General features: G+C 34.8%; 2 protein-coding genes across 4 annotated transcripts; both read left to right on the forward strand.

Annotated features, from left to right (window-relative positions):
• The first annotated feature begins 134 nt into the window (after positions 1–134).
• On the forward strand, positions 135–4,383 carry LOC111800852 (transmembrane protein 45B-like). Of its 3 annotated transcripts, XM_023684734.1 has the most exons (4): positions 135–441; positions 1,015–1,449; positions 2,893–3,386; positions 4,255–4,383. In XM_023684734.1, exons 2-3 carry the CDS (start codon positions 1,103–1,105, stop codon positions 3,374–3,376), a joined length of 831 nt encoding a protein of 276 aa, XP_023540502.1. In that variant the 5' UTR covers positions 135–441; positions 1,015–1,102; the 3' UTR covers positions 3,377–3,386; positions 4,255–4,383. The 3 variants fall into 3 exon arrangements, with proteins under 3 accessions (XP_023540502.1, XP_023540501.1, XP_023540503.1); XM_023684733.1 differs by lacking the exon at positions 4,255–4,383 and having other exon boundaries at positions 2,893–3,545; XM_023684735.1 differs by lacking the exon at positions 4,255–4,383 and having other exon boundaries at positions 1,019–1,449; positions 2,893–3,545.
• A 1,411-nt stretch (positions 4,384–5,794) lies between these two features.
• LOC111800864 (protein PAM68, chloroplastic) lies at positions 5,795–7,162 on the forward strand. Its single transcript, XM_023684758.1, has 2 exons — positions 5,795–6,003; positions 6,456–7,162. The coding sequence occupies exons 1-2, from the start codon at positions 5,935–5,937 to the stop codon at positions 7,026–7,028; spliced, it is 642 nt and encodes a 213-aa protein (XP_023540526.1). The 5' UTR covers positions 5,795–5,934; the 3' UTR covers positions 7,029–7,162.
• The last annotated feature ends 1,716 nt before the right edge of the window (positions 7,163–8,878 follow it).

An 8,878-nucleotide genomic window follows, 5' to 3' on the forward strand; every position in this document is an offset into this window, starting at 1 on the left:
TTTTTTTTTTTTTTTTGTCTAATTTATATTTTATAATATAATTCTCTATTAAAAAAAAAAAAGTTTATGAACAATATCTATATATATATATATATATATATATATATATATATATTCTAACACCATAATTTAAATTGAAGACTAAAATATGTGTAGACTGAAAAACACACTCTCGAACTCTGGATCAAACGATTAGAAGTTTGAAACTAATCCTCTGACCGAAGAACAAAAATTAGTTAAATTTGGGAAGGAACGGCACAGCCAGGAATCAGATCTCCGCCTTGCCGCCATCGTCAACGCCACTTTCCACACCCGACTCTCTCTCTCTCTCTCTCTTCCTTTGCCAGAGCCTTTCTCGGGGTTCGTTAAAGCGCTGTTTCTTCTGCAACAAACACGGCCTCGCATGGTGGGATCGTCCTTCAATCTCCTTATTATGCAATCGTGAGTGCTTTCCACTTATCATTACCACTTGATTCTTTCATCATTTTCGTTTCTCGACTTCGCTTTTTTTCCATTTATACTTGATTTCCACCACCACAAATATGGAATCTCTCTTCGTTATTTTTTGTTTCTGCTTTTACCGCGGCTGTTTCGTTATTTGAGCTACTCGATTTGGTTCTTTGTTACTTTTGATCTTCTTATCTCAGCCTTGGATCTGTTTTTTTTACTGTTCTCATCATTGCGATATTGAAGGTTTCTTTCAATCGTTCGATTTTGACCAAATAGGTGGAAGATTGAAGAGTTGTGATTTTTTTGAAGAAGAATTAATTTCTAAAGCGTTTCTTATTTTACCTTCAATCTGCTATGATTATTGGATTAGGGAGAGTTTTCTCAGTCTTTTTCTTCAATTTTTAGCTTCAATAATGCGCTTCTTTTCATGCTCTGTGTTCTTGCTGTCCCGTGCGAGAATTATTAGTACTTTTACTTGCTTTCATGAAGTTTTTCACGAATCATATAAAAGATTTGAGGAAGTTTTTGTGTTGATTTACTTACTGGAAGTGCTTTTTGAGGTAGACAGAACGTGTTTAACTGGTAGAAGAGGAGAATTCGTCATAAAATTGAAGAAGTCGGAGAAATAGAGTTGTAAAAGTGCTTTGAAGTTATGGGATCTTTTAAGGGTCATGTCCTTCCGGGGACGCTGTTTCTTTTCGTTGGTGTTTGGCACGTGTGGAGTGCTCTGCTTCGGTACGTGTCAAATCCCAACTTATTTCGCGTTCATGTGTGGAATCCAGTGCCTGGCTTTGATGGAAAACTCAAATACTTGGAACTTTATGTTGTTGTCATTGGGGGTTTCATTGATTTGTGCATTGAGCTTTTGTATGCAACTCACCTCAAGTTCTTTGTCAATGGGGTTTTGAACCCTTCACATCTGAACAACTTTGAACACTCGGGGATGCTTCTCATGTTCTTCATTTTTGGTGTCATCGCTCTTCTTTCTGAAAAGTCGAGGTAATTCACTCTTGTTTCTTGATTGATCCTTTTCAGCACGGTAATAATTCAAAAGTTTAGACAATTATTGGATTGTATAACTTCTTTGTTAAGATCAGTTGGGTTTAGATAATTTAGTTACTTTAGTTAAGTTAGTTTGGTTGGTTCTTTCCCAGCACTGAAGTATTTTATATTTTGCCTTTCATACAATAGTAAGCCACTGGTTGAATTACTATCTTTCAAATCCACTGAGTGATGCAAATAGTTAAAAGTAAGTATAAAAGATAAAATATAATCTAACTTCTTAGTTAAGTTTTTGAGTTGAGTGGCAGTTCAATAGAAATATAGCGGGGTATAAGCTATAACCAGATAAGATATCAAACTGATGGTTGAAAATATCATAATTTTCTTTTCGGAAGGAGCTCAAATCTTGCCTTTGCATAGTTTGTCTACTTTTGAACTTCAGTAAAATGAAGAAGTCATCATGGATACGACGAAGGTACCGAGTTTTAGGTCCTCGAAGTATTGGTTCCTACTTGTGGCTTTCTTTGCAGTTTTCATATTATCATCGTAGCATCTTAGAACATGTGTATGAGAAGCAATTCATCTGAAGTTATAACTTGATGATCATATAAGATGGAAGTTCTAGGATTAGAGCACTAGCGGTTTCTTGTACATATGTCATATTTCGGACGGACATTGATGTTCTTGCTCCCCAATTTCTAGTTAGTTCAGAATTTGAAGTAAACTGTGGGCAAATGAGTGTGATTATATAGGAGGGGACACTTCTAACTTACATAATAACACACATAATACTCACTGTGAGATCCCACAACGGTTGGGGAGGGGAAGGAATCATTTTTTATAAAGGTGTGGAAACCTTTTCCTAGCAGACTCGTTTTAAAAACCTTGAGTGGAAGCCCAAAAAGGTGCTAGCGGTGGGCTTGGGCTGTTACAAATGGTATTAGAGCCAGACACCGGGCGATGTGCCAGCGAGGAGGCTGAGTCACGAAGGTGGTGGACATGGGGTGGTGTGCCAGCAAGGACGCTGGGCTCCAAAGGAGGGTGGATTGGAAGGTCCCACATCGATTAGAGAAAGGAACAAGTGTCAACGAGGAAAAGAACGAAGCATTCTTTATAAGAGTATGAACCTCTCCCTAGCAGATGCATTTTAAAAACTTTGAAGGGAAAGCTCAAAGAGAACAATATCGGCTAGTGGTGGGCTTGGGCGGTTACACTCACAGTCATAATCAAAGACGGTTAGATAATTAAAATGGAAGCTTAAAGCAATGCCTTGTGGACCCCCAAATCTTTTAATACAGAATTCAAATCTTGAATTGAGCTATTAATTAAACTATATTTTATCTGTTTTTAAATACTCGTGCAGTTCATCCTTTAGTCTGTATTAATCACTAGTTTTTGCTGAAAGAGCTGATCATTCGACTCTCACATCTTTCTCTTCAGATTTGTTCGTCTACCAGACGAAGCGCTTTGTCTGATTGCTGCCGCGGCATTCTGCGCTGAGTATCTATTGTTTTACTTTCATTCAACTTCTCATAAAGGCCTTGAAGGTTACTACCATATTCTCCTTGTCATCTTGATAGGGCTCTGCATATTGTCAACGGTTGCTGGAGCTATTTTACCTACCAGCTTCCCGGTTGACGTGTGCAGCGGCATCGCCATCACCCTTCAAGGCCTTTGGTTTTATCAGACAGCCTTCACTCTGTATGGTCCAATGATGCCTGATGGTTGCGAGCTGAAGGACGACATGATGGTCATGTGTCATTCGAAAGATAGCGAGGTTCGAGGTGAATTCCTTGCAAATTTCCAGCTCTTTTCTATGGTCCTTGGAGTTCTTGGCGGAGTCGTTGGAGTTTACTACTTTGCAGCGGCGAAGTACAGATGTTCCGAGCTCGGGAGTTCGAACGCCATCAATGCTCAAGACTAGATTATTCCGGGTATGTCAGCATCAAAATTTTCATTTTTTCTTTTTGGTAGTGTTCTCTAGGCAATATCTTGTTTTGTTTATTACATAAAACTCCTCTTAGCTTCCGTTAGAATTCATGCCATGTTACCACAAGCTTCTTATAAAATACAACTTGAAGAACAATTACCCACACATAAGACTCATTATGCTGAAAGATCATGTTTTGGAGTGCTTTGGACTGTCAAAAACACTTCTCTCTCGAAATCATTATGTTCGGAGTACATTAAAGTGCTTTTCGAGAGTGTTAAAACTGCTTTTGGCACAAATTCTCGACTTCAAAACACATCGAATATGCTTTTAGGAACACAAAACCAACGATTTGTTATTAAACACTCTTTTACTTTAACTGCTTAGGATTAAAATACTTTTACTAGAAGCACTTATTCTTAGAGCACTCTTAGGAGACTAATGAATTGAAGTTACTAATTGTCACTCATCCAAGTTTAGGGTTAAACCTTTAAAGAAAATGAAAGTTTAAGATTAAGATTAATTCATTAGTAAATTGACTTACACAAAAATTAAAAAGAAACCATTAAGAAAAGAAGGAAATGAAGAGAAGGGAAAGAGTTCTGTATGCTCATTCTCCAATGATTTTCCATGATCTTGTTGCATAAGTTTTTTCTGTGTAATCATGTAACTCTGGCAAAGATGGTCTAGTTTTATTCTTTTGGGTAAACTATGATTGAAAATTATTGCCTTTTGGGGAAACTTTCGAAGTGCTATGATTCCGTTCTAACATAGTTCATCTTAGCGACAATGTTCTCTCAACTTGAATATATTTTAATTGGTTTAGACATCTCTGTGTTCTAATCTCCATCCCTCGTTCTTGATTTCTGAAGGAACAAAATGGTCGGCCCATGAAGTAAAATATGTAAATCTAGTCTTTAAAGTTTCATGTTGTCTGTGGGATGATGAAAGTCCCACATCTGGCTAATTTAAGGAATGATCATGGGTTTATTATCAAGGAATACTATCTCTATCTTCATTGGAATGAGGCCTTTTTGGGAGCCCAAAGCAAAGCCATAAGAGCTTATGCTCAAAGTGGACAATATCATACCATTGTAAAGAGTTGTGTTCATCTAACATGGCAATAGATTAGTAAATCTTCAAATGTCGAACAAGGGACTCCAAAAAGAAAAGGAGTCGAGTCTCCTCGAAGGTATAGTAAAAAATGAGTAAGACTCCAAAAGAAAAAGGAGTCGAGCATCGATTAAGGGGAGGCGTACTTTGTTCGAGGGGAGATGTTGGATGATGAAAGTCTCACATCCGGCTAATTTAGGGAATGATCATGAGTTTATAATAAATAAATACTATCTCCATTGTAATAAGGCATTCTGGTAAGCCCAAGGCAAAGCCATGAGAGCTCATGCTCAAAGTGAGCTCAAAGTGAACAATATTATACCATTATGAAGACTCGTGTTCATCTAACAATGTCGACTATTTTAAAAAGTATTTAATTGGTCTTTCAAACTTCTAAAAACTCATCAAATAAGTTCTTGAATTTATTAAATTTTCAATTTTGTGTTTTAACAAGTTTGGAAATTTTCAATATTGTGTCAGGATAGATTATTGATCTATTCAACATATTTCTAAAATTCACGAACCAAATTTAATAGATTTATTGTTTTTTTTTTCCATAATTATGGTGGGGTTTACCATTTTTCTCCTTATCTCTCTCTTTTTCTCTTTTAAAAGATTTATTTAATTACAATAATCTAGTTTTCTTTAATTAAAATGTAGAGTTATATTATCGTTGTCTAAATAAAATTATTCTTTTCATTTGTCCATACTTAATTACGTTTAATGTGTACTATTTTCTGATTTTAAGATAAGAAAAGTATATATTTTATCTTTGAATTAGCAATAGAATGGTGTTTTATTTTGAATTTATTGAAATAAAGCGAATAATATTTCATTTTAAATTAGATACAAATTATTTAATTTCAAATTATGCAAGAAAAAAAAAGTACATGTATGATGTTAATTTAGAACTTAGTTACATTAAAATAACATAAATATATAGTTTTTTTTATTTAATTAAATTAAAATTACAAAAAAAAAAAAAAAAAAAAAAAAACCTTTGTAAATTTTGCTCTATATTTTTGTAAAATGTAAAATAATTATAAAAAAATCCTTACAAAAAAATAAAATTAGTATGTATAAGTTTAATTTTAATAAGCAAAAAATAAAATTTAAAAACTCGATTTTGTTTTTAAAATTTAGTTTATAATTTAAATATGTTCGTAAAGAATGTATTTTTAAAATAGAAAATTAAAATGTAATATTAGTGCTCTTGGGTTCCATCTTTTTTTCTTAACACGTGGGGGAACCTCATTGGTTCGCCAGATGCTTTAGGAGTCCAAGCAATCTTACCGCCAATTTTAAGCAAATTTTTTTCATTACCAAAAACCTTATCCTCTTTCAATGGCCACATCCATGGCGTCCGTCTCTGCTTCACGCAGTGAAGACGAAATGTAAGAGCCGAGCCGACTGTGTTTCAATTTCAGAGAAAAATCCTAATGGCCGCCATTGCCGGATCGCTCAACCTTCCTCTTGCGCCTTCACAGCTTCCATCACTTCACATTACGGTACTCTTCTCACTTCTCCTCGCGATTGCGATTTTCTTCTCGCTACTTCTGAGTTCTGTAGAAAACTTTCCAGCTATAACTATGAATTTTACTGAAACGGACGTAAGATGATGGATTCTTCAATCTGAACTGTTCATCAATCGATTTTTCCTAAGTTTGTTAATCGTCAATAGGTTTCGCTAATATTAGGAGTTTTAGGATTGATACTTGAAAAAACCTAGAAATCTATTTTGAAACGGAAGGAAAGTGAAGGATTCTTTAATCTGAACTATTCATCACTCGATTTTCCATAAGTTCATAAATCCACAGCCAGTTTCGTAACATTAGGAGTCAGGATTTAAGTTGATACTTGTAAAACCTAGAGCGAATTCATCGATCCATTTCGATTTCAGTTAAGACGAGTGGAGTGATTCAATTACCGATTACGAGACGAATTTCTGTTTGTTCTGCAGAGGAATTATAACTTATCGATCCAATCAAAAAGCCACAAAAGGAACTATTTCTCACTTTTGAGACCAAGCCTTTACCAAAACCAAACTCGCACGAACCACACCTTGATTGTAAACGCGACATTGAGAAGTCCAAAAGGATTCGGACCAACTCCAAGGAAGAAGAAGAAGAAGAAGAAAACAAAAGGAGGAGGAGATGGAGAAGAAGAAAGTGAGGATGAGGAAGATGAGGAAGAAGAGGAGGAGGAAGATCGTGGTGTGATACCAGAAGTAGTGACGAACAGGATGATCAGTAGGATGGGATTTTCAGTGGGGATTCCATTGTTGATAGGACTTTTGTTCTTCCCATTCTTCTATTACCTGAAAGTTGTGCTGAAAATCGATGTGCCCTCATGGGTGCCAGTCATAGTATCCTTCTTCTTCTTTGGTTCTGCTCTCTTGGGAGTGAGCTATGGCATTGTGTCCTCTAGTTGGGATCCCATGAGGGAAGGGTCTCTTTTGGGTTGGAATGAAGCTCAGAAGAATTGGCCTGTTTTTTGGCAGTCCATTTGGAGTGGTGGATCTAATAAGAAATAGATGATTTCTCTTTTTAATCAGAAATATTATATTTTTTCTTCCTATAAATGTTATTTGAGAAGGAAACTTATTACAGTAGTTGAATTAGTTTTTTGCTTTGTTCATTGTTTTAGATTACAAGTTTGGTTCTTCGACTTTTAAGGTTGTATCTCGAAAACGGCCGATAGGTTTGTGATTTTATGTTTAATAGCTTTTTGAACTATAAAAACTATATAAACCGAAATTTTTATGTTTAAGTAGACTCTCATCTAGCTCATCGGACTTAGAAACTTGATCTTTCCATTTTATTCTAATATGGTCATAAATCTTTAAACCCGTGTGATGTCCCACATTGGTTGGGAAAGAGAACAAACGACCCTTTATAAGGGTGTGGAAACCTTCCCCTACCTGACACGTTTTAAAGCCTTGAGGAGAGCCCGTAAAGGAAATCCCGAAGAGGACAATATCTGCTAGCGGTGGGTTTGGGTCATTCCCCGAATAGGACAATATCTGCTAGCTGTGAGCCTGGGTCGTTACAAATGGTCTTAGAGCCAAACATCGGACAATGATAATTTAGACTTGATAACCATAGAATTCTTAATAATTATATATAATTATATATATATAGTGGCTTTCAATTTTTTTTTTTAGCTCTTTTTAACTAGCGGTAAGTCTGGATCGTTACAAATGATATCAGAGCCAGACACCGGACAATGATAATTTAAACTTGATAAGCATAGAATCCTTAATAATTATATATATATATATATAGTGACTTTCCATTTTTTTTTTTTAGCTCTTTTTAACTAACCTATCCTTAGAATCACTTATATTTGGACCGTGATATTATTTCATGTATGTATTTCTCTTCTACTCGAACGTCACAAAATAATAATTACTCTTATTAGTATGTTTTTTTTACATAGGGTGAAGACGTGGAGGGTAAAACTTGTAATTTAATGGACTTCGAAAGTAAAAACAAAATGGATTTAGTTTGGGGTGATGGGATGGGATGGGATGGAAAGTGGGCCCAAAAGTTAGGCTGGATCATCGTGCAATCCTGACTTGTAAATCATTCTACACATCATACTCTTCCTTTCTATTTCATTGTCTCTTCTTCTCATCTTTAAATTTACCCCTCCGTTAAAACTACCAATCTACCCTACATTATTATTATTTTTTTTGTTGGATGATGTAAGTCTCGGATCGACTAATTTAGGAAATGATCATGGATTTATAATCAAAGAATACTCCCTCGGAACGAGGTCTTTTGAGGAAACCCAAAACAAAGCCACGAGAACTTATGCTTTAACTGGATAATATCATACCATTGTGGAGAGTCGTGTTCATCTAACAATTTTTACTTTTTTTTTTTTTAATTACATTTCCTCCATTTTGTATTAAAAGTCAACAGGGTTGAATGAAGCTATGCCATAGAAGAAGGGTTGAGAATTGAGTTAATATATATATATTTTTTTTTTACGTATTTTCTTTTTGAATAAGTCGATTTAAAATAATAAAAAGTATATGACAAAAAGTTTTCTCGTTCATTATTATATTGAACGTGTAAATAATAATTTGATACTATCTAATTAAGCTTCTATTCGATCCGTGTGTTAAAAAAATATTATTAAATAGACTTTTTAAAGCTAAAAAAACAATTTTCTGAAAACCAATATTTAAATTTATTTGTATTTATTTGGTTTTAATATTATTATTTGAATGATAATTATAAGTCCAAGTTGGTGTGGCTTTTGCTTAATGGGCCAGGGGCGAATGGTTTTCTAATTTGTGGAATAAATTTATTAATTTATTTATTTTCTTTTTAAGTGTACGGATGAGTGTTTAAAGCTTTGCATATCCCACGCACC

This window comes from Cucurbita pepo, chromosome LG08 (assembly GCF_002806865.2).
Source record: "Cucurbita pepo subsp. pepo cultivar mu-cu-16 chromosome LG08, ASM280686v2, whole genome shotgun sequence".
NCBI classification, from domain to species: Eukaryota; Viridiplantae; Streptophyta; class Magnoliopsida; order Cucurbitales; family Cucurbitaceae; genus Cucurbita; species Cucurbita pepo.